The sequence below is a fragment of the Carcharodon carcharias genome, chromosome 23 (genome assembly GCF_017639515.1).
Source record: "Carcharodon carcharias isolate sCarCar2 chromosome 23, sCarCar2.pri, whole genome shotgun sequence".
NCBI lineage: Eukaryota > Metazoa > Chordata > Chondrichthyes > Lamniformes > Lamnidae > Carcharodon > Carcharodon carcharias.
Window position 1 is genome coordinate 40,185,124 of NC_054489.1, and position 25,905 is coordinate 40,211,028.

The 25,905-nt window shown below is 42.5% G+C and overlaps 1 protein-coding gene across 2 annotated transcripts in view; it reads left to right on the forward strand.

The window, feature by feature from the left end:
* Positions 1-25,905, forward strand: part of myo1d (myosin 1D) — a 593,379-nt gene that overhangs the window by 359,463 nt on the left and 208,011 nt on the right. For both annotated transcript variants that reach the window (XM_041173666.1, XM_041173667.1), the window contains one exon: positions 3,832-3,976. In XM_041173666.1, coding sequence (XP_041029600.1) covers positions 3,832-3,976 — 145 coding nt within the window. The remainder of the gene's footprint in view (positions 1-3,831; positions 3,977-25,905) is intronic.

The window sequence follows — 25,905 nt, forward strand, 5'->3', positions numbered from 1 at the left end:
TATTCTGCTGTCCATTACTTTAGTCACCTCTTCAAAAAATCCAATCAGATTTGTCAGGCATGGCCTATCCATTACAAACCCATCGAAGTAAACATGCACCTCAGGCTCCACGGAGTAAGACTTCACTAATAAAACTGCATAGACATTGAACCTGAGAAAGCTACCCGGAATTAAAAATACCAAGTTGTAATAGTGCGTTATATTCAACCACTACTGAGTTTCTTCCAGTGAAACTGATGTTTCCTATTTAATCATCTTTTTAAAATTAATTTTCTCCCTTCCCTTTCCCCATGGGTGCTATAACATTAATAATTAGTGCTCCCCATCATAAGCTACAAAAGTGGGAAAACAGTAGGCATTGTTTGGTGTCCAATTGCTCTTTAGTACCACACCAAAGGGTATTCAACAATAACAGCATAAGAGAAGATCCCAACTCTGTCCACACTTGTAGTCTAATAATCAGGTACATTCATGCAGAAATCTCTAGAGACTGACTATCACAGAATCTTTACAGTGCAGAAGGAGGTCATTTGGCCCATTGAGTCTGCACTGGCTCTCTGAAAGAGCATTCTACCTAGCCCCACTCCACTGCCTTATCCCCATAACCTTGCACATTCTTATTTTTCGGTTAGCAATCGAATTCCATTTTGAATACCTCGATCAAACCTGCCTCCACCACCCTCTCAGGAAGTTTGTTCCAGACTCCAACCCTTGGCTTTTGGGTGAAAAAAATTTTCCTCACATCACTTTTACTCCTTTTGCCAATTATTTTGAATTTGTGCCCTCTAGTTCTTGATGCTCTCTTGAGTAGGAAGTTTCTCGCTATTTACCTTGTCGATACCCCTCAGGATCTTGAATACCTCTATCAAGTCTCTTCTCAGCCTTCTTTTCTCCAAGGAAAACAGTCCCAACCTCTCCAATCTACCCTCGTAGCTACATTTCTTCATCTGGAATCATTCTTTTAAATCGCCTCTGCATTCTCTCTCCAATGCCTTCACATCCTTCCTCAAGTATGGTGCCCAGAACTGGACGCAGTACTCCAGGTGAGGCCAAATTAGTGTCTTATACAAGATCAATATGACCTCCTTGCATTTGTATTCAATGTTCCTATTAACAAAGCCTCTAAGACATTATACACTTTATTAACTGCTCTCTCAACATGGCCTGCCATCTTCAATTACATATGTACATATACACTGAGGTCCTTCTGTTCTTGCACCTCCTTTAGAGCTTCTCCCTTCTTTATATACTGTCTCTCCATATTCTTCCTGCGAAAATGAATCACCTCACACTTCTCTGCACTGAACTTTATCTGCCACTTGACTAAGTACAGAAACTCTAAGCAATTTTCACCTTTCCTACTAGGACATGTTGAGACCAATTGATTTACTGCTACAACAAAAAACAAATAATGCTGGAAAAATCAGCAAGTCTGATAGTATCTATGAAGAGAAAGACAAAATTAATGGTTCAAGTCTGTATGATGTGGTGTGGTGAAGGAGGTGAAGTGTGGTGAAATATATACTGTTCAAGGGGGGTGGAATAGGTGAAGCTAGATAGAAGGCCAGCAATAGGTGGAGGCAAAGGAGAAAGTGCGAAAGATGTCAAAAACAAAAGGTCAAAGGGTTGTTAATAGCGGTGATAGTGGCTAAAGGAGGTGCTAATGGTGGCACTAAGAGTGGAAAGCAGAATGTGATAATGGCAGGACCAGGGTAAGCACTCTGGAAAGTGACAGATGCCCCTAGTGTGGGTGGGGTAGGGGGAGGGGACGGTGGTGGGAAAAAAGATCAAAAAGGCTAAAAGCTGGGGATAAAACAATGAATAAAAATGGAAATAAAATTAAAAATAATAATAATGAAAATAAGTGGGGGGAAATAAATAAATTAAAATGAATATAGACAAAAGGGGATGGAGGAGAGAGTTCATGGTCTGAAGTTGTTGAACTCAATATTCAGTCTGGAAGGCTGTAAAGTGCCTAATCAGAAGATGAGGTACTGTTCCTCTAGTTTGCATTGAGCTTCACTGGAACACTGCAGCAGGCCCAAGGACAGACATGTGGGCATGAGAGCAAGGTGGTGTGTTGAAATGGCAAGCAATAGGAAGGTCTGGGTCATGCTTGCGGACAGACCGAAGATGTTCCACAAAGTGGTCACCCAGTCTGCGTTTGGTCTCTCCAGTGTAGAGGAGACCGCATTGGGAGCAGCGAATGCAGTAGACCAAATTGAGGGAAGTGCAAGTGAAGTGCTGCTTCAGTTGAAATGAGTGTTTGGGCCCTTGGACAGTGAGGAGGGGCTGGTGTTGCACCTTCTGCGATTACATGGGAAGGTGCCGTGGGAGAGGGTTGAGGTGTTGGGGGTGATGGAGGAGTGGACCAGGGTGCCCCGGAGGGAACGGTCCCTACAGAATACTAACGGGGGTGGGGGGGATGAAGGGAAGATGTGTTTGATGGTAGCATCATGCTGGAATTGGCGGAGAATGATCCTTCGAATGCGGAGGCTGATGGGGTGAAGGTGTGAGAGTAGAGGCACGGGAGATGGGTTGGACATGGTCGAGAGCCCTGTCACCCACTGTGGGTAGGAAACCTCGGTTAAGGAAGAAAGAAGACATGTCAAAGCACTGTTTTGGAAAGTGGCATCACCAGAACAGATGCGGCGGAGGCAAAGGAACCGAGAGAATGGGATGGAGTCCTTACAGGAAGCGGGGTGTGAGGAGCTGTAGTCGAGGTAGCTGTGGGAGTCAGTGGGCTTGTAATGAATATTGGTGGACAGTAATTTACTGCTACCCTGACTTGAAATCAGTTAATTTAGCATATACTGAGCATCAAAGCTGGAGCTGTGTGGCTCAGCTGCTCAGTTTGTCATTCAGCAGATCCATAATTGGAAGATTATAATTTACCCTTCTTCAAGGAAACCCTGTTGAAAGTAGGGTTGTCGTCTATTACCCAGTTGAAAACTAGTCATAGGTTGTAGCTCGAATTCTGATTTTTGTTTTCTAGCTGACGAAAATGTAACTGGGAATCATAACACACAAGAAATAAAGTGGGAAAACAGTGGGCTTTATATTGGTGTCCAATTTGCTCTTCAGATATGTTCAGTTAGCCTGTTTAAAAAATACACTGTTTGGTTCAAAAATCAACTGGTGGCACCTATAACCATGAGCTGTAAATTCAGTTTATCCTCTACAATATAAGGCTGTTAATGCACATCCCAATATGATGTAACGTCAGTAGAAACTAAATACTACGGATACTGGAGATCTAAAATAGAACCCGAAAGTGCTGAAAGAACTCAGCAGATCTGGCAGCATCTATGGGGAGAGATGTCAGCTTCTTTAAACACAGCTACAACTCAATGAAAGCATTCTCAGCTCTTGTCAGAGAGTTGTGGGTTCAAGCCTCAATCTAGAGTTTTGAACGCACAATCTAGGTTGACACTCCAGTGCAGTGCTGAGGAGGTGCTGGACTTTTGGAGGTGCTGTCCTTCAGATGAGGCATTCAACCCCCTGCCCTCTGGGGTGGGTGGAAAAGACTGCACAACACTGTTGCGAAGAAGAGGAGGGGAGTTCTCTCTGGTGTTCTGGCCAATTTTTATTCCCCAACCGACAGTACTTTAAAAATCATATTGTTCAGTTATTTATGCAATTCCTCTTTATGGGAGCCTGCTGTGCGGAAGTTAGTTGCTATGTTTCCTACATCACAGCAGTGACTACACTTATTACTTCATTGGTTGTAAAATGTTTTGTCACATACTGAGACCTGAAAGAACGCTATGAAAGTACCAGTCTTTCTTTACGTTCAAACTAAAATTGTTTTCATTCCAATTCTGTTGATAGATGGAGAGCTTATCAATTGATTAAGAGTATCCCGCCTGCTGACTTGCCACAGGTCAGAGCAAAAGTTGCAGCTGTGGAGAATCTCAAGGGTCAAAGGGGCGACCTGGGCCTACAGAGAAGCTGGGAGGGCAATTACCTGGCAACAGTGAGTAATAAAAAATACTGCACTGGAGAAATCACAATGTCCATTACCATGAGGCTGACTTCCTTGTTTATTCTGGTTTGACCGCCCCCTACTGTTTTCAAATCTTTACATTTCCAGTAAACATTTGCAATCATTGTTGTTCATCCAACCGCAAGACTGAACGTTGTAAACTATATTGTCTCTTATAATAACTGCTGATGATGGTTTTCAATCCAGTAGGTAGGTTTTCAGTGTTAACTTCATGTACTTCCTGTTCAGGGGGTTCCTCATTAGGTATTTTCTAAATAGTATCAATGCGATACATTGTCCCGGGAGCTCTGTGTAAAGGGGATCCATAGCAATCAGTTGAACTTTAGTATTATAAACAATTGTGCAGTCATTACAAGCTTTAACGGCTATAAAAGGTTGCAGAGTGGGGAGCGATAGAAAACTCATTATCACTCTTAAATGAATTCTGATAACTCATATTTCAGATTAATTAATCTAATAACATAACTAATCTAGTAATTTGAGATGTATTAAGAACTCATAAGGCAGTTTAACTTCATGGAACATTTGGAAAAAAAAGAATTTTGAACATGCAGCAAATTTGGTATTGAGCACCGAATTTAGGGAACTAGCACTTGGTCACTTCACAAATCAGACAAGCATTTTGTCACTGCTAATCCATGGGTGACGAGACACTAATAACCCTAATCAGGGAGGGAGAAGTACTTCCAGCTCCTATGTTAACACACTGTGCAATAAATTTCACATCAGATGTGATGATTGTTGGCCCCAATGCCATATAGGTATGAATTATGTTTTTTAAAGAGCATTTGTTATGTTTGCTCTTGAAAGGTCTCTTCTGTTCTTAGATTGTTCCAGGATATAGTTAACCTTGAATCTCTATGTATGGGCGAAGCAAGAGGTCATTTTAGAGTGTAGGTTTCAGGCTTCTGTTTATTAGGAAAGACCAACTACGCCACTAAATGCGAATCCTGTTCACTGGAAATATTCTAATATGCCCCAGTAGCAGGTTAAACAAAAATGATGCTGAGAAGATATTAAAATGGGGCCTGTTATGACCCTGCTCATAGTTCCACTCTAATGACATGGTTAGATTCAAATAATGCAAAGGAGTCAGAATCACTCTTTGTAGAAATCCTGTGTAAATAACTCATTTTGTTCCAATTTCAAACCTTTCAAAATGGGGAATTGAGTTCAGGTTCTGAGCAATTTATTCCAAAACAACATCTCACTTGTCGCTCCCTTTCAGGATCAATTTGATTTGACCTTGGCTGGTGCTGTGGGTACAAGAGACAAATATTTCCAGTCCACATACATCCCTTAAACATCCTTATGAAGTTTACTCCGAATGTTTACATACTTACTCTGAAAGCTGTGGTAGCAATTTTGCACCGAACCGCATACAATATTGGAGATAAAAGCAAAAAACTGCGGATGCTGGAAATCCAAAACAAAAATAAAAATACCTGGAAAAACTCCGGTCTAGCAGCATCTGCGGAGAGGAACACAGTTAACGTTTTGAGTCTGTATGACTTTTCAACAGAACTAAGATAAAATAGAAAAGAGGTGAAATATAAGCTGGTTTAAGGGGGGGTGGGTAGAGCTGGATAGAGGGCCAGTGATAGGTGGAGATAGCCAAAAGATGTCACAGACAAAAGGACAAAGAGGTGTTGAAGGTGGTGATATTATCTAAGGAATGTGCTAATTAAGGGTAGAAAGCAGGACAAGCAAAGTACAGATGGCTCTACTGGGGGTGGGGTGAGGTGAAGGAATTGAAATAGTCTAAAAGGTAAAGATAAAACAATGGTTAGAAACACATATAAAAATAATGAAAGTAGGTGGGAAAAGAAAAATCTATATAAATTATTGGGAAAAAAAAAAGGAGGGGATCGGAAAGGGGGTGGCAATGGAGGAGAGGATTCATGATCTAAAATTGTTGAACTCAATATTCAGTCCGGAAGGCTGTAAAGTGCCTAGTCGGAAGATGAGGTGCTGTTCCTCCAGTTTGCATTGAGCTTCACTGGAACAATGCAGCAGGCCAAGGACGGATATGTGGGCATGAGAGCAGGGTGGAGTGTTGAAATGATAAACGACAGGGAGGTCTGGATCATGCTTGCGGACAGACCGAAGGCGTTCTGCAAAGCGGTCACCCAGTCTGCGTTTGGTCTCTCCAGTGTAGAGGAAACCGCATTGGGAGCAACAAATGCAGTAGACTAAATTGAGAGAAGTGCAAGTGAAATGCTGATTCACTTGAAAGGAGTGTTTGGGCCCTTAGACGGTGAGGAGAGGGGAAGTAAAGGGGCAGGTGTTGCACCTTCTGCGGTTGCATGGGAAGGTGCCATAGGAGGGGACTGAGGTGTAGAGGGTGATGGAAAAGTGGACCAGGATGTCCCGGAGGGAACGATCCCTGCTGAATGCCACGGGGGGGCAGGGGTGGGGGGGGGGGGGTGGGGGGGGGGGGGGGGGGGGGGGGGGGGGGGGGTGGGGGGCTGTGTGTGAAGGGAAGATGTGTTTGGTGGTGGCATCATGCTGAAGTTGGTGGAAATGGCGGAGGATGATCCTTTGACTGCGGAGGCTGGTGGGGTGATAAGTGAGGACACGGGGGGCCCTAACATGTTTCTGGGAGGGAGAGGAAGGTGTGAGGGCGGATGCACGGGAGATGGGCCGGACACGGTTGAGGGCCCTGTCAACCACCATGGGTGGAAAACCTCGGTTAAGGAAGAAGGAAGACGTGCCAGAGGAACTGTTTTGGAAAGTGGTTTCATCAAAACAATGAGGCGAAGGAACTGAGGGAATGGGATGGAGTCCTTACAGGAAGCGGGTGAGGAGCTGTAGTTGAGGTAGCTGTGGGAGTCAGTAGGCTTCAGTAATGAATGTTGGTGGACAGTCTATCACCAGAGATTGAGACAGAGAGGTCAAGGAAAGGAAGGGAAGTGTCAGAGATGGACCATGTGAAAATGACGGAGGGGTGGAAATTGGAAGCAAAATTAATACATTTTTCCAGGTCCCGACGAGAGCATGAAGCAGCACCAAAGCAGTCATCGATGTACCGGAGAAAGAGTTGTGGGAGGGAGCCTGAGTAGGACTGGAACAAGGAATGTTCCACATACCCCATAAAGAGAAAGTTATAACTGGGGCCCATGTGAGTACCCATAGCCACACCTTTTATTTGGAAGAAGTGAGAGGAGTTTAAGGAGAAATTGTTCAGTGAGAGAACAAGTTCAGCCAGACAGAGGAGAGTAGTGGTGGATGGGGATTGTTCGGGCCTCTGTTCGAGGAAGAAGCTGAGAGCCATCAGACCATCCCGGTGGGGGATGGAGGTGTAGAGGGATTAGATGTCCATGGTGTACAGAAGGCAGTCGGGGCCGGAGAACTGGAAATTGTTGATATGATGTAGGGTGTCAGAGGAATCACAGATGTAGGTGGGAAGGGACTGGACAAGGGGAGAGAGAATGGAGTCAAGATAGCAAGAAATGAGTTCCCAGGGGCAGGAACAGGCTGACACGATCGGTCTGCCAGGACAGTCCTGTTTGTGGATTTTGGGTAGGAGGTAGAAGTGGGCCATCCGAGGTTGGGAGACTATCAGGTTGGAAGCTGTGGAAGGAAGATCTCCAGAGGAGATGAGGTCAGTAACAGCCCTAGAAACAATGGCATGATGTTCAGTGGTGGAGTCATGGACCAGGGAAGGTAGGAGGAAGTGTCTGCTAGTTGACGCTCAGCCTCTGCGAGGTAGAGGTCAGTGCGCCAGACAACAACAGCACCACGCTTGTCAGCAGGTTTGATGACAATGTCAGGGTTGGACCTGAGAGAACCGAGTGCAGCAAGTTGAGAGAAAGAAACAGGTTAGAGTGGGTGAGAAGAGCATAGAAATTGAGACAACTAATGTCACAACGACAGTTCTCAATATTGGAGATTGTTTAACCTATTTCAATAATTTTGTAATAAACAATATGATTGAATTGTGATAATTTTTTTCCAAATTCTGTTTTATAAATGATGTTTTCAACTTACTTAGGAGAAAAGATTTTTATATGGTGCAGCAGGGCTTCCGGCAGTAGGTGGTGATGGTGGGGGATAGAACCAAGCAGGGAAACTGGTCGGCCCCCTTGGGTCCCTCCATGCAGGGAGCAGTGTCTTTCTCAAGCTGAGGGGCAAAGCCAGATGCCATGAGGCGAGGGAGAAAGCAGCAAGGACAAGTTCAGGACTTGAGTGGCAGTGTGGCAGGAGCCATGGCTATGAATAGGGCAGCTTGAAGTCTCTAAGGGTGGCTAAAGGGAGCCTGGAAAGGGAATCGGAGACCTAGTCAGTCTGACTGGCAGCATCCCTGAGCCTGAGAAACCTCCTGAAGAGAGAGAAGGGCAGGACTGCAACAAAGAGCTAGAGCAGCAACCAACACTAGTGAGTCACTGTGTTGAGGAGCTGAGGCCATGGATATGGCAGAGGCCTGGAGCATCAATCATGAATATTCACTGTAAATAATTTGTTCCTTGAAATTAGGCTTTCCCTTGAGAGTTTATACTGCTTTGATGCCGGTGGAATAAACAAACATTGTTTTATAACCTTCGTGTAGTCCATGTATTTGAATTCCCCCATTACTTCCTTGAGTCAGAAGTGGAATTTCACAACTTGGAAGCGTGGTGCATGAGATGGAAAGGCGCCTGACTGAGCTGGAGCAGTTGGTGAAAGAACTTAAACTGGCGCTGTCAGTGGGGGAGCCTTAAGTAGCTGCAGCTCTAGCAGAGGCACAGGTTTCACAGGACAAAGCTGAATGTTGATGTCGTGGCCAGAAAGTGGCTTCCACTGTGTCCACTTTTAACGTAACAGGGGAAGGACGGAATATTCCATCGAGGATATTCTACCTGCCGAAGGGTAGGAAGCTGGAGAGATTTGTTTGAAGACCGGAGACGTCCAATGACCTGGTGGCTGATGACCGGATCAAGGATGTGCAGCTGGTCATGGCAACCTGAGGCCTCAACAAGAGGGAGCAGGCATTTCCCCACAAATAATTTGATTCCAATTTACCCTCTTCTCCATCATTCCTCTGATTCTCTGTCCCATAAACACGCTGGTAAGGAGATAGACTGTTGGTCCCGCCATTCACCTCAGCTCTAGGTACCCTGCTGACTTCATTGCTCATTATCAGCTCATGCTTCCAGCAATTCGCAAGAGAGAAATTTTTCAAGCTGATGTGTGAGGATAAAATCTAATGGACACATCGCGAGGTGAGCCTCTATAGAAAATTCAGGGTCCAGTATAAAATGGTAATAATGAATTGAATATTTAATAAATTACTCAGGCTATTTTCTCAGTGTTGAAGTATCACAACAAAATATAGAAGCAGAATCCTCCGCATGCTTCTGACTCAATGTTGTGACACCTGGCACCTCATATGCAATCCGTTACAGTTATGCAACTACAATCATTTGAATCAAGTGCCTTTGCAATCATTTCTTATTTGCCAAGAGTACTGAGTGGGATCATTGTACCCTCCCACCATGTTTAAATTATTTTGTATGACTGCTCCAAGTTGTATGCTATTGCAATCTTTATAATACATGCATAATGAATTTCAATTCCCTTCAGTTAAACTGCTGCTGTACTACAGTAGTTTCTGATGCTGAGTGTTGTACTAAAGCAATGATTACACTGAGTGAAGGAAAATGAATCTACTGAACACATGCTGACATTGACTAAAAGTTTAGATTAATATTCTGATTTAAATGTTTGTGTCTGCATGGTTCACTGATTTTTCTAAGGCTTTCCATTCATAGTTTCAAAACACAACTAACTTGTTTCAATACCAGTTGCAAAATATGATAAACAATTTATACTGACTATCCAGTGCACAATAACAGTCACATTTACGCACCATATTCAACTAAAACAAATTCATTAATATGATGCATCATGGAAAAAAGACCCATTTAATTGGCACTTTCTGTTATTAATTCAATTCCTAACTATAGAGGAGGAGATGAAGCCTCCAGTTTCCTGGATCTCATTTGCACTGTGACAGATGCTGAGCATTGGCTGGAGAGATGACAAAAAACACAGGTTAAAAATAGATTTTGAAAGCAGTGGGTAAAAGATAAGGAAAAAGGCTGAGACATGTTGAAGTTTCTGTTACCAATGTTCAAGTGAAGGTTGAGCACAGTCAAGAACAGACTTACAAAAGAGAATATTGATGCATTCAAGAACAAAAGCTCATGAGGATGGGGTAATGAAGTCTTAATGCAGGAGAAGGTACAGGTAGAAGAGAGCTTTTGGCAAATTGCAGATTTTGTAGTGTGGACCGTAGGAGGCTGGCAAGAAAGACATTGAAGCCTGGATATAACAAATGCATTGAATGAGTTAAGGGCAAAGGCCAATGATATGCAAAGGTGTATGTGAGCAGTATTGAGCGGGAGAGTCAGCGAGCAGGATGGTCAGGGAGGGAAGCAGTTAGTGGGAAGTGACAAGCGGGAGGGAAGAGGTAAGCAGGAGAGAGTTGGTGTACAAGAGGTTGGGAGTGGGAAACGGTGAAAAGGATACAGTGAGCAGCACGGATGGGGAGGGAAGCACTGAGCGGGAGACAGTTTGGGACCAAGAAGGTCAGGGGGAGAAATAGCAAGCAGGAAGGAAGGGGTGAGTGAGAGGGAATTGGCAAGCAGAAGGATTGGAGAGGGAAGCAGTGAGCAGGAAGGAAGGGGTGAATGGGAGAGAGTCAGCGTGCAGGAGGGATGGCGGGATGTATTTATGAGAGATTTTTCCTTGGGGGGAGCCAAAGCTTGACATCATGTGAGGCCCGAGTACAGCACAGAGTTGGTTGAAAGTTGGGTGGGGGTGGTTAGATTGGCCGTGGGATTCAGCGACGGGGCCCTTCCCTCCACCAATCCAGGGAGCTGCTCTCCCAGTGCCACAAGTCCAGTTGGGGCCACTGTTATATTGTAGTATTATTCAAAAGAGCTAGGAACTAATTGTCATGGAAATGTCTATCCTGGGATGCCACATTTTACTGCTGAACTGCAGTCATGTGCTGAGTAACAATGCATCCATCTATCAGTATACCAGCCACATGGAGAGCAGACAGAAACACACTCAATGAAGCTCCAGCATTTTGAGCCTAATGTGTAATTATTTCTATTTAACCAGATGACATAACGTGGTAGAAGCGGGTATCTATGAAATATTTTAAATTAATTTAATGCTGAGTTAGATTGTAGGATGAACCAGAATTAGTGCCAGAGAAAGAGAAAAACTGAGTGAATTGTGTAAAAATTAAATGCCCACCTCAGCAATAAACACACAGTTTCAGCCCATGTTGAATTGGGAGGCTGATGGTGTTGTAGAGTCATTTGAGAAGTTTAAACAAAAGTGCAGGCTGACATCCATTAGCTTTCTGAAAGGCACAAGTGAAAAGGAGAGAGTCAGCTACATCCTTTTGTGGGCAAGACAGAAAGGGCTGACTCTCTCCTTTTCACTTGTGCCTCACCGGATTCCTGCCTCAGGTCTTGAAATTGTTGTAAATGTGTTTAATAGCTGGGAGCTGAGTGAGGATGACAGCAAAAACCCAGACAAAAATTGGGCACACACCTCCAGCCAAAATCAAATCATTGGATCTACCGATATGAATTTCAAGACCTGAGGCAGGAATCCGGTGAGCCTGTTGACAATTTCATAACAGGTTTGAAAAATGCAGCCAGAAAATGTAAATTTAAGAACACCAATGAAGGACTTGCTAGATCAGCTCAACTAGGGCTCTGCATACCCTGAAATACAAAAAAAATTGATGGGGAAGGACAAGCTCATATCACAGGCTGTAGATAATATCAGAGCACATGAGGGCACGAGTAGACAGGTGAAGATGTGGACTACCCAAATGGCTAGCCTTCAGTTAAGTCAAGAAAGCTGACAGGGTTGATGCAGTGAAACAGAGACAAAAAAAATGCACACCAGACAGAGTGAAAGATATGCAAGAGCTGTGGACGACCACATGAGTTCACAGACAGAAGGAAATGTTCTGCATATGGATCAAACTGCAGAACTTGTGGAAAAGATGTGCAGAACAAAGAAAGAAGATGGTAAGTGAGTTATCAGAGACAGAATAACAGGGAGAATGAGAAATAAAAGAAATCAAAACATCTATACCCTGGAAGATGATGAGTTTGATGACACAACAGACATATACAACTGATGGAAATGGCTAGATGCATCAGTTCCCAGGGAAAAGTGGTTCACGCAACTATTCAGATCAGGAAGAGGGTGAGAAGTAAACCCACAACCATGAATCTGAAGCTGAAACTGATACTGGAGCACAGAGTAACAGCATTCCACTCAGTCTATACCAGAAGATCTTTCCAAAAATTTGAAAGAAAATGGTTATCCAAAGAAAGAAACTTTGAAACTGAACAACGTCATGCTAACAGCACATGGTGAGGAACTGGGATTCAGTAGCTAGGATCAGCAAAAATCAGAGGCACATGCAAAGGAAAAGATATTAATTGTATGTTCTTCATCACTGAAACAAATGGTCCTGCTATACTGGGGTTGAGCTGTTGCAAAGGGCTGCAGCTTATCTCAGTAAACTATGAGACAAAAGACCTTGGTATAATGATCTATCACCTACTGAGCGTAACTACAACACTGGAATCCAGCTGACAAGGTAGAAAATTGCCCAGTTATGCCCTGTACGCAAAGTAGGAAAAAACCCAGCCCTGTCAATTACCGCTCCATCAGCCTATTCTCGATCATCAGCAAAGTGATGGAAGATGTTATTAACACTGCTATCAAATGGCACTTACTCAGTATTAACCCGCTCACTGACACTCAGTTTGGGTTCCACCAGGGCCACTCAGCCCCTGACCTCATTACAGCCTTGATCCAAACATGGACAAAAGAGCTGAACTCAAGAGCTGAGATGAAAGTGACATCAAGGCTGCATTTGACCAAGTGTGGCATCAAGGAATGCTAGCAAATTGAAGTCAATGGAAATTAAGAAGAAAGCTCTCCACTGATTGGTGTCATACCTAGCACAAAGGAAGGTGGTTATGGTTGTTGCAGGTCAGTCATCTCATTCCTGTAACATTGTTGCAGGAGTTCTAGGCCTAACCATCTTAGCTGCTTCATTAATGACCTTCCCTCCATCATAAGGTCAGAAGAGGGGACGTTTGTTGATTGTGTGATGTTTGACAATGGTAGAAATTCAAGTCCCTTTAAGAGTAAACCAGGACAAGCTTCAGAGTGAACTGAGAGCTGGTGATGCTCATTTAAGCCTGTACTTAAGAGCTGGGTTTTGCTTCTGGCCAGGGAGAGGATCCTGAAGGGAAGAGTGGAAACTGGTATTTGTGCTGAACTATGGTTTAACAATAAAACAATGGTGATTCACAGAATGTCTTCTGCTGCCTGATTGGGTAAATGAATATCCACCTATTAAACAATGTTCAGCAACATTCACAACTTTTCAGATACTGAAGCATTCTGTGTCTGTACACAACAAGACCTGGATCATATTTAGGCTTGGGCTGACAAGTGACAAATGTCGGACAATGACCATCTCAGAGAGAATTGAACCATGTCCCCTTGACATTCTATGCCATTACCATTGCTGAATCCCCCACTATCAATACCCTGGGGGTTACCATTAGCTAGAACCTAAATTGGACTTGCTGTTTAAATACTGTGGCTACAAGAGTGGGCCAGAGGCTGGGAATTCTGCCTTGAGTAACTCACCTCCTGACTCCCCAGAGCCTGTCCACCACTTGTATGCCAGCATCTCAGACAAAGAGCATTTTATGACTCTCCAGGTGACATTCTGAAGAACATTCCAGATGGCAAGTGTAATTCATCCCGGGTGACTTCAGTCTTGGGGCAGATAGTGATTCATGGCCAACATGCCTCAGTCATCATTGGGTGGGCAAGATCCATGAAAATGTGTAATGCCTTCTTGAGCTTTGTTCCCTCAATGAACTCTGTGTCATTAGCATCTTCTTTCAGGACAGACATTGCCGCAAGGTATCTAGGTGTCACCCTCAGTCCAGACATTGGCACCAACTAGACCTGGTCATCATGAGAAGGCACGACCCACTCAATGTTCTCCACACCTGCACCTACCAGCTCAGATTGTGACATCGACCACTCTCTTTTCGGCAGCCGAATGTGTTCCCTAAAAGTTTCACAGTTCCAAACACAACAACCTGCCATGCATCAGCACCCCTTGCACAAGTAATGATGCCAAATACCAGCACTTCACCTGTCATTAGAACGATTGCTACCTACCAATGGTTCGCTAGAAAGTGCCGATGCTTGTATCGATGAAGTTTGGAAGTTACTAAGCTCAATTGTCTGTGAAGCAGCAGAAGCAACATTTGATAAAGGTGGATGTAATAAGGACTGGTCTGAGACCTACTTAGTTGAGATGACATCTGTAGTTGATGCAAAAAACAAAACCCACATGATGCACAACATAAACTCAACAGCTAAAACACTGTGCAACCTGAAAGCAACCAAGAGATTCATGTAAAAGACAGGGAGATACTTTGCAAATAAACGTTGGATCAACTTATGTCAAGGAATCCAAACTGCCTGTGACAATGGAAATTGATGAGCCGTGTATGAAGGGATCAAGAGGGTGCTTGGGCCTACCATCACCAAAGTTGCTGCCCTTAAGTCAGCAGACGGTGAAGTACTCACCGACAGAAGGAAACAGATGTCCAGTTGGGTTGAGCACTACTGTGGACTGTACTCCTGTGTGACAGACATCTTCCAGGCCACATCTGGCACTCTCCCATAGCTTCTTGATTAGTTAGATGGAGAACCTTCATCACGAGCTTGAGAAGGCCATAGACTGCTTTGCAAACAGCAAGACACCCAGTAAGAATGAAATCCCAGCCAAACTAGTAAGCACAAAAAGTCTCATCTATTGGCACACATTTATGACCTTTGTTGGAAAGTAGGCTCTGTTCCACAAAAGATGCATGAGGCAAAAATCATCACACTATACAAAAACAAGGCGACAGAGGAGACTGCAACAACTAAAGGAGAATCTCACTCCCTAACTCACAGCAGGGAAGGCTTTTGCTAGGGTCATACTTAAGCTCCATCTACATGCAGAGTAAGTGGAACTGGAAGCACAGTGCAGTTTCTGTGCTGACAGATCTTCTGTGTACATGATCTTCTCCACACAACAGATACAAGAGAAGTTTAGGGAACAGGGTATGCCTCTTTACCTTATTTTCATAGATCTCACTTAGGCATTCAACACCATCAACAGAGCAGGACTCTATGAGATTTTGGGGAAAGTTGGCTGTCCGCTAAAGGTCTTCAGATCATCCACTCCTTCCACGGCAACTTGCACTGCTCTGTACAGTTTGATGACTCCACTTCCAACAGTTTCGGAGTGAAACAGGGCTGTGTCCCAGCCCTCGCTCTGTTTGACATCTTCCTTTCCGTGCTCCTGACCTTTGCCTTCATTGCAGATAATGAAGGAATCTGCTTACTTTCTAGGTAAGACGCCAGGCTCTACAATTTATCAAAACTGAAGGCGAAGGCAAAAACGCATTGCATCCTGATCAGGGAATCCCTCTACACTAATGATACTGTGCTCATTGCCCACACAGAAACTCAGCTGAAAAGACTCGTGGACTGTTCTTCCCATACCTATAACTTGCTTTCCCTGACTAAAAGCACCCTGAAAACTGTGGTCATGGGACAAAGTGTTGCACCTCTGCCCCTGATCACACTACATAATATCCTGCTGGAAGTGGTGAACAAATTCTGCTATCTGGTGCCAGATAATCTGCTCCTTGATGCAGAAGTTGATAGATGCACAGGGAAAGCATCCATTACCTTTGGCTAACACATAAATTGCACTTGGAATGACGTCAACCGACCCTTAGGATGGTTTATAAGGCCTGTGTTCTCAGCACCTTGTTGTATGATTTGCAACTATCAAGAAAAGAAGCCCAACAATTTCCATTTTTGCTATCTGCAGTGCATGGTGGGTATATCGTGGCAGGACAAAATCACAAATGTGACAGCTCCCTCAAAGGTAGAGGTTTGTTAATATCCATCAAACAGATGTGGCTCCATTGTCTTAGGCATGTCTGCAGGATAGAAGACATCTGCATATGCAAGCATGACATGAAGGCCATAGACATTGATAACCACACCTGGAAGTCACTAGCTGACAGCAGAGAAAAAAGGCAACACCACCTGTGGGCTGGCACAGTGACTTGGCAACAAATGCCAATGCTGAAAACCGCAACCCACAGAAACACTTGGTAGCTTCATGTGTGGCACTTGTGGCAGAATCTGCCTCTCCAGGGTTGACCTCTTCAACCATCAAATTAAGTGTGCCATATGAATACACCCCATTTGAAATGGATCATTTGTTGTGTGCCCATCATCTTTCATAGATGGAAGGATGCCGATGACAATATGAGCAGTTTTAGTACTGGATGCTAAAAGAGGTTGGAAACTTATTTCAGGATCCAACAGCAGCAGTGGCTGCCTGTGTTCTGGTTCAGGGTTTTGACAACTTAGTGCAGGATTTGGGGATTCATAAGCAGCTACCACTGTACAAAAACCTCCCTCAAGTTTGTTCATTTAGGTTTGTTTCCTGCAGGAAGCACCTGAATAGTGACATTTAAAGGACAGGACAGGTTAAGCACAGCTCCATATTACTAGCTAAAGTTTAAGATATGCTCCATACCCCCTAACTGCCTGTGAGCACTGCCACTGTAGATCAACTAGTTAAAAAGTTGAGTATTTTCGCACAGGCTGTTTTTACAGGGACTTACTGCAGAGAGACTCTATCCATTCAATCTAGTCTGTGATCTCTTCATCCATTTCACTGATTTACCTCGATATACCATACTATCTTAATCATGGTGGATGCTACCGAATGCCAATTTATTCTCAAGTAATCTATTGTGGGTTAGCACAAAGATTGTCACAGTTGTTAGACTTCCCGGGGGAATGTTATCCTGCATTATCTGCGGAGTTTATCCTGGCTACTATCTGCCGAAGCACTACTGCTAACAAAAGAAGTGCTTAATTTGAGTAAATATTGGGCAGTAATCTCACTAGGGAAATCAAATCATAGTTAGAAATCTCAGTTTTCACTCTTGTGATTTAGGAAGTTCTAATCTACCCCGGGGAGAATGTTGGGACTCGCGACAGTTATTCACCTTGAATAAAACCTGTATGAAATATTATTTCTGTTTATTTAAGATATGGCATCTCTAAGATTTCTCATCTTGACTAGAACCTTTTTTTTACATATTTATGTGACATCTATTATCGATATTTGTGTGTCATGTTTAACTTAGGCTGTATTTACCCAAAGATATTCTATTTTCTGGTCCTTTCCAATAGAAAGATATGGAAAAAGACTGAGGAATTGATTTAAAAATATAAAACTTTGTTTCTGCTATAAGCCAGTTCTGCTGATTGGACCAATGTATTTTTATGAGAACAAGAGAGTTAAAAGGATGGAATATAAATATAAACTAAGCTTCTGACAAATAAAAATAATCTGATGTAACTGCAGAAAGAGGAGTGGCATTACAAAATTGTCTGCAGGACTCTTTCCTCAATCGGTATATTCATATGAAACGAGGTGGATAAATGGAGTTGTGGTGTAGCTCAGCCATGATTTAATCAAATAGCAGAAAACAGGCTTGAGGAGCTGAATGGCTGACTTCTGTTCCTATGTGCTTACAAGAGGAGAGGCATTGATATATCATATAGCTCAGTAAAAGGTGAGTGAACACATCAGGTGATGCTAAGTCCTGACTAGAAAGGGAGAAAGTTGGAACAAAAATGGGGCACCAGATTGTAGTGGGCAGTTTTAAGAAAGGTAAGTGCGATAACTCTCAATAAATAAAAGGAAAATATTAGTGATGTTAGTTAGGTAAGTATGATAACTCTCAATAAATAAAAGGAAAATATTAGTGATGTTAGATAAGTAGGACAGAACCTGACTGGATACATCTGAGGATTCCAGGAGAAATGGAGAACAGAGGCCCACAGAAACTATAATTTCAGGTTTCTTTTGATAGTGGATGCATGCCATAGGCCCGAAGAGTGGTCAAAAAGCAAAACAGAGTTAACTTGAACACTAACAGATCAGTTGGTTTAACATCCATGATGGGGGACGTTTTGAAATCTTAAGATGAAATTACTAAATATCTAGATGAGGAGAAAATAATTGGTGACAGCCATTTCAGAACAAAAAAACTGTGCTTGAGGAGGTGACATGTGGTGGAGTGAAGAAGTACAATAGTCTTTCAAAAAGCCTCGTCAGGTACTACACTGTAGGTTACTGTGGAAGATTAGTAATATGAAATTAGAGTAGGATAGCAAATGTTTGTTAAAAAGCAGAAAATGGAGATTAGGAGTTTGCCAGAGTGGTGGTAAATTGGGTAGTGGCATCCCACTGGGTTCTGCTCCAGGATAGTTTCTGTACACTGCATCAGTAATTTAGACTAAATGTTAGATAGAGTGGGGTCCAAATTTGTACATACCCTGTGATGCTAAAATAGGAGACATAATAACGAGAGGACTAAAGGAAGCTGCAAGAGAATAATAATAGGCTGGCAGGTTAGGTAGACAAGTGGTATTTGGATTTCTATGTCCGTAAATGAGTGGTGGTGCATTTTGGTTTTAGTAAAGAAGTAAATGGTTATACTTTGAGTGAAGAAAAGCTAGAATATGTGGAACAGCAGATAGATTTGGTGATTCAAGCTAAGGATTTTCATGACATTGAAAACAACACCTCAAGTGGGCAAGGCCATGAAACAGTTAATGTAACATTGGGTTTTATGGCCAGATGTATAAAACATAAAAGTTGAAATATAATATAAATCTGTATAAGACCTTAATAAAACAACTGTTGGAGAACTGTGCGCAGTTTTGGGCCTCACACTGTAGAAATGATATTGAGGCAATGGATAGATACAAAGCAGATTCACTAGGATGCTGCCTGGTATGGGGGTGTATAAATGTGACAAAAGAATTGGAGCAATTGGGCTATTTTCTAAATTCAGATTAGCTAAGTTTTTTTTAACATAAGACCATAAGAATGTAAGGAGTATGAGCAGGAGTAGACAATAAGGCCCCGTGGAGGCCATTGTGACATGGCCCATTCATGGGCACTAAACCAAAACATTGTTGATTATACTGTGTAACGAATGATATTCTGATATGATGGGCATGCCATGGACCCAAAAACTGGTGAATAATTTGTTCTAACTTAAGCTTGCACATGTACTTAAACAGTTCATACATTCATGGGTCCAGAAGGCAATCTTGCAGATCACAGGATCCCAAAGATCTTAGGTCTATATTTCCATTTGCTCAGCAGAAATTGAGTAATTTATATTTTGGGGTGCCATGTGCAATGGAAAACTACATATTGCCAGCTTAGACAACAGCGTGATATCTTGGCAGTTGCCTCAAGGTAAAAGTATCTTCTAACTCCAACTCTAAGAATAAAAGGACAATTCAAATATAATGCCCTAACCCCAGTGACCACATCATTTCTTTTTCCATTTCTGATTGTTATTGTTTCACGGTTTCCACTCTGCTTTGTGATCTTGCAATCAGATATAGTCAAAACAGTTTAAATCATGGATGATTTAATTGTGAAAATGTGGGTGTGAGTTGCTACTGAGGGTAACTCACCAGTTATGGGCTCTCTCTTGTTGTGAATAGAGGCCTTGCTGACATTAGTAATCATTGTTGTACTTCCTGTTTAGGAAGAAGTGGGTGGGGAAAGAGGACTGGGAAAAAATAGCTCCTTTCATATGTTTCACACTTTCCATCCTATAGTAAAATGTGCATATCACCTCAAATACTTTTGAGAAAACTAAGCTGGTGTTTTATCTGGTTTCCTGTACTCCATCCCATTAAGCTGCTGTGTTCTACAACTGAAGTAACCAGGCAGTAATTAATAGGATCCCCCTCTTTCAGTTCATAAGCCATTGCCCTCCCCAGTTATGAAGGGAAGTCAGCAACATGATATAGCTGTGTATTATTATGGTTGTATTCACTGGTATGGAGCAAGAACAAACGTAGGTGTCACCCATCCAGTTTTGAGCTTTAAGATGCACAGGTCTAAGTTTCCAAGGACATCAGCATGGCTTCATATGCAGAAAGCACCTTTTTTGTTTTAGAGGGGAATTGATTCTAAATCTGTGGATGGTGCCAAATTTTGGAGTGTAGTCAATACCAAATGAAGATTGTGACAAAATACAAGATGCTAATGAACTTGCTGAATGGGTGCTTCAGTGACTTTCAACATAGTTTAAGTGTGAGATGGTTCATTTTGGTAGGAAGATTAAGGAGGCCACAAACTGTTCCAGCTAAATGCTAACTAAGGGTGTTAATGGGGTAGAGGAGCAAAAAGATCTGGAGTACAGAAACGTAGATTGCTAAAAGTAGGCATAGGTTAATAAGGCCATAAAAGAAAATAAGCCGAGCACTAGCATTTATTTCTCGAGGGATATAAATGAAAAGTGGAGAAGCCTTGTTAAATTTCTAAAGAAGCTTGGTACATTACAAGTGAGTGTTAAGCATAGTTCTGGACTCCATATTATAAACATGATTTACAAGTATGATGCAGAACTGTGGGGTGATAATGATCAGGAAAGACTGAACAGGCTGGGGCATTTTTAGGCTGGGAGAACCTGATAAAGGCCTTTTGAACAATATTGGAGTTTGTTTGGGTAGGTTAGGTTAGAGAAGATGTTTCCACCTCTAGGAGATTCAAAACTGAGGGATCATAAATTTAAGATAGTCACTAATAAATTCAATAATGAATTCAGGAGAAACTTCTTTACCCGAAGAGTAGGGAGAATGTGGAAATTACCACAAGGGATAGTTGAGGCAAATAGTTTGTATATATTTAAGGGGAAGCTAGATAAGAACACGGTGGAGAAATGGAGAGAAGCATATGCTGACAGGATTAGATGAAGAAAGGTGGGAGGAAGCTCATGTTGACCAAATGACTTGTTTCTGAGCTATAGTCTCTGTGTCGCTTATCAGAAATCCTGGGCAATGCATGATTTTCCATCCATTGATGTGAATGAACAATGGGAATGCATCCTGGATTTTCGAATAAATTCCCTACAGGGTCCCAATTGTAATGTATGACCTAGGAAAGTTCTGCCACACATCTCCAAGTGGAGAGAGGGAAGTCCAAGGAGGAAGTTATGCCTGGATAGATTGTGATACCTTCCAGCAGAGGACCATTGTGGAAGCAGGCTCAGATTAGATATGCAACCATTATCTCAGCTGCAAGCTGTCAATCAAAGAATTTGGGGGAAAGGGGATGAACAGGAGAAAATATCCTAATTGGAAAAATACTTTATTTGAAAAAAATGCATTAATTACAGTCTAGTATTCTAATTGTCAGCAAGGCTGCCATGAATCTGGTCATGTTGATTAAAGATGAGTCCCTTGAGAAGCATCTGAAGTACAATATAATGTCCCTATAACACAATGCTGGATAGTGAGTTTCCCAACTGATTTTTATTAAAGCAGTGTTATTTGTGAAAAATTATACAGATAAAATAAATGAGCCAGTCAAACAGAATGGTGACAGACAACATTGCATTATGAAGTATAAAAAATCCAAGCAAATACATTCTGGCAATCACTAACTACAGTATCACAAACCTTATAAATATTGTAATTACTGGGACAAAGGTCATTCACTGGTTATCAGGGAAAGACCCCTGAGAGATCTTGACATTTTAAGGACTAAATAGGTTTGTTGATGATTCGTTATAGGAAGGTTTAATCAACATTTTACCAACAATTATCAAAAAAACTCATGGCCAAAATATTTAGAAAGAAACCTACAATTCCTACATTTCACAGATAAAAGAGAAAATGCTGTGAATATACCACAGGGTCTATCAGCACCTAAAGAAAAGATAGATCACAACTTTGGGTAAAAGACCACTTCTGCTGATTCAGGCAGATTCGTTACCCTAAATGGGCTGCAGAGTATTGCTAGCATTTTCTATTCATTATTCATAAATGTTACTTGTTTCTCCACCTGGTCAGATCAGGAATTTATGAATTTGTGTGAGGATTTTTGCTCTCCTCAAGCCATTTCTTTACATGCACGGAGCAGTCGTTGGATCAAGATGCTTCTTCCAGGAGGCAGATGTTAGACTGGTGCACCAGATTAGGAACAATTATATATGTATTGAGAGTTGGGTGGCATTGCCAACACCCAGTTCCAATCCATCGCTCCACCCTTTACCTTCTTTCTGCTTTTCTGTAGCCTGCTGGCAGACTGACTCACACTGACTGCTGTTATTTGCAGTGTCGTTTTTCACAGCAGGATCTGTGGCTACAGAAATTGGATCTGTCTGAAGCTGAATGTGTGTGAGAAAGAGAGAGTTCCTCTCAGCTGCCAATGGGTCTGCATTAATGAGCTTCAGCAGCCCTCTGGCTTAAAGCTTGCGTCTGGCAGATTTGCTAGGCTTTTCATCTTCACAGAGACCAACAATGACCTAACCGACGAGGCAAGTTTTTACACTGTATCCTTGGGAATCATCTTCATTATTAAAGAATAGTCCAGCAGCTGTTTGAGAAATTTGCCACCACCAGAATTAATTAATATGTTTATGGTGTGCAAGTAATAGCAAGTTTCCTTTTTAGCTCTTGCTGCCTAGAGTATTAAATTAAGATCAGTAAGGAAAACGGATTCTCCCACAGATAATTATTTTTGCTGTTACTGTTATGCAGATAAATGCAGTGGCCATACTACGATGGTAACATTTTCACATACTGTAAGGAGATGAGAGAGGAATATTGGCAAGGACAGCAGAACAACTCCCAGTTGTTCTTTAAGTAGAGAATTGGGATCTTTAAACAGAGAACAGTGCCTCCCACAGTATATCAATTCCATCGGTACTAAAGCAGAGAGATAACTTAGTTTATGTGCTGAATTCTTTCGGTAGGTTTTGAACTCATTGCCTCTGACACAATGTGCCACCAATTGAACAAAGATAACACCTAATATCAATAGCTACAAAGTGTATGAATTGATTTCTTGTCAAAGGTTTGAGAGTTCCAGTCGTGGTTCACACTTCTACTTTCTTCTCCCTGAGGGTGGGATTATGCTTCAATGTTATCAAACCAGGAGGGGAGAATAACTGACTTGCAGGGTGGAATGGACTATCATATAACTAACAAATTAGTTGTTAAAGACCTTGATAAATCCTTGAATTGTCTGTGGCTGGCAATTACCCTCATTCCAGACGGCTCAAGAGTAGGTCAAAGAAGGTCTTGGAAATAGAAGCATAGAAAATAGGAGTAGGAGTAGGCCATTCAGCCCTTCAAGCCTGCTCTGCCATTCATTATTATCATGACTGATCCAACTCAATAGCCTACTCCTGCTTTCTCCCCATATCTTTTGATTCCTTTCGCCCCAAGAGCTATATCCAACTCCTTCGTGAAAACAAACAATGTTTTGGCCTCAACTATTTTCTGTGGTAGCGAATTCCACAGGCTCACCGCTCTCTAGTGAAAAAATTTCTCCTCATCTCAGTCCTAACTGGTCTATCCCGTATCCTCAGACTGTGACCCCTGCACCATTGGGAACATCCTTCCTGCATCTACCCTGTCTAGCCCTGTTAGAATTTTATAGGTTTCTATGAGATCCCCCCACATTCTTCTGAACCCCAGCAAATATAATCCTAACCGACTCAATCTCTCCTCATATGTCAGTCCCGCCATCCCAGGAATCAGTCTGGTAAACCTTTGCTGCACTCCCTCTATAGCAAGAACATCCTTCCTCAGATAAGGAGACCAAAACTGCACACAATATTCCAGGTGTGATCTCACCAAGGCCCTGTGTAATTGCAGCAAGATATCCCTTCTCCTGTACTCGAATCCTCTGGCCATGAAGGCCAACATACCATTTGCCTTCTTTACCGCCTGCTGCACCTGCATGCTTACCTTCAGCGACTGGTGTACGAGGACACCCAGGTCTCGTTGCACATTCCCCCTCTCAATTTATAGCCATTAAGATAATAATCTGCCTTTCTGATTTTGCTACCAAAGTGGATAACCACACATTTATCCACATTATACTGCATCTGCCATGCATTTGCCCCCTCACTCAGCTTGTCCAAATCACACTGAAGCATCTCTGCATCCTCCTCACAGCTCACCCTCCCACCCAGCTTTATGTCATCTGCAAATTTGGAGATATTACATTTAGTTCCCTCATCTAAATCATTAATATATATTGTGAATAGCTGGGGTCCCAGCACCGATCCCTGCAGTACCCCACTAGTCACTGACTGCCATTCGGAAAAAGACCCATTTATTCCTACTCAACCAGTTTTCTCTCCATCTCAATACATTACCCCCAATCCCATGTGCTTTAATTTTACATGCCAGTCCCTTATGTGGGACTTTGTCAAAAGCCTTCTGAAAGCCTAAATAAACCACATCCACTGGTTCCCCGTCATAAACTTTACTAGTTACATCCTCGAAAAATTCCAGTAGATTTGTCAAGCATGATTTCCCTTTTGTAAATCCATACTGACTCTGTCCGATTCTGCCACTGTTTTCCAAGTGCTCAGTTACTAAATCTTTTGTAATGGACTCTAGAATTTTCCCCACTACCGACGCCAGACAGACTGGTCTATAATTCCCTGTTTTCTCTCTACCTCCCTTTTTAAATAGTGGAGTTACATTAGCTACTGTCCAATTTGTAGGAACTGTTCCAAAGTCTATAGCATCTTGGAAGATGACTACCAATGCATCCACTATTTCTAGGGCCACTTCCTTAAGTACTCTGGAATATCTCTGCACTTGCCTATTAAAGAGTTGTGTGTTGTGGGAAATCTTTAATAGACTATAAGTGGAATTTTGAGCATTGACTAATTTTGAAATTGTGCCCTGTACACCAAGTTCTAGGTCATTAATATATGTCAGCAAGAGCAAATGTCTCAACACTGACCCCTGAGGAACTCCACCACAAACCTTCCTCCAGTCTGGAAAACATTCATTAACCATTACTCTCTGTTTCCTGTCACTCAGCCAATTTCATATCCATGTTGCTATCGTCCCTTTTATTCCATGAGCTCTAATTTTGCTCACAAGTCTGTTGTGTGGCATTTTATCAAATGCATTCTGGAAGTCCATGTACGCCACATAACAACATTACCCTCATCAGCCCTCTCTGTCACCTTACCAAAATTGTTCCAATACATAAGATCAGCACCACAGAACAAGGTACGGAAGGTTGTAGTGTGTGCATTGAATCAGTTAAGAGATCTGCAATTGCTCTATCTGGACAGGTTTGACATAATTGGTGACTTCAGGGGAGATGCATGTTGCATGTAAGGGAGGATGAAGTTCCTATAACCGATGCCCAAGGAAGTGCAACGTGCACTTTCAGGAGAAGCTTAAAATGGAGCTCGAAGAAATGGAATGCAACGGAGTCATTGCCAAGTACACCAGTACACCGATTGGCGCAGCTCTATCAGCTGTGTTCTTCAAAAAAAATGACACCAGTCTTAGGATTTGCCTAAACACAAGATGACTGAACTTAGCCCTCAAAAGATGTCCATATAAGATCCCAACCCTTGAGGAGCTGAACCCTAAGTTTACTGGCGCTAAGTATTTTTCAAGCTCGATGCAAATTCATCTGTCCACTCAGCCAAAGAGTCTCAGCTGCTCACATAACATTTAGAATGCCTTTTGGACGATTCTGTTTCAGAGTGTTACGGTTTGGACTCTGTATCTGTATAGTTGCCGGCATTTTGTGATGGGGCAGACTAAGGAAGAACCTAACTTAAACTTGAATCTGTTAATGCTTGTTGCTCGTCGTGAGGGTCATGTATTTGGTAACAAGAAGTGCCAGGTGAACCTTGGGCACATCAACTTCTTTGGGTCGATGTAGTCCGCCA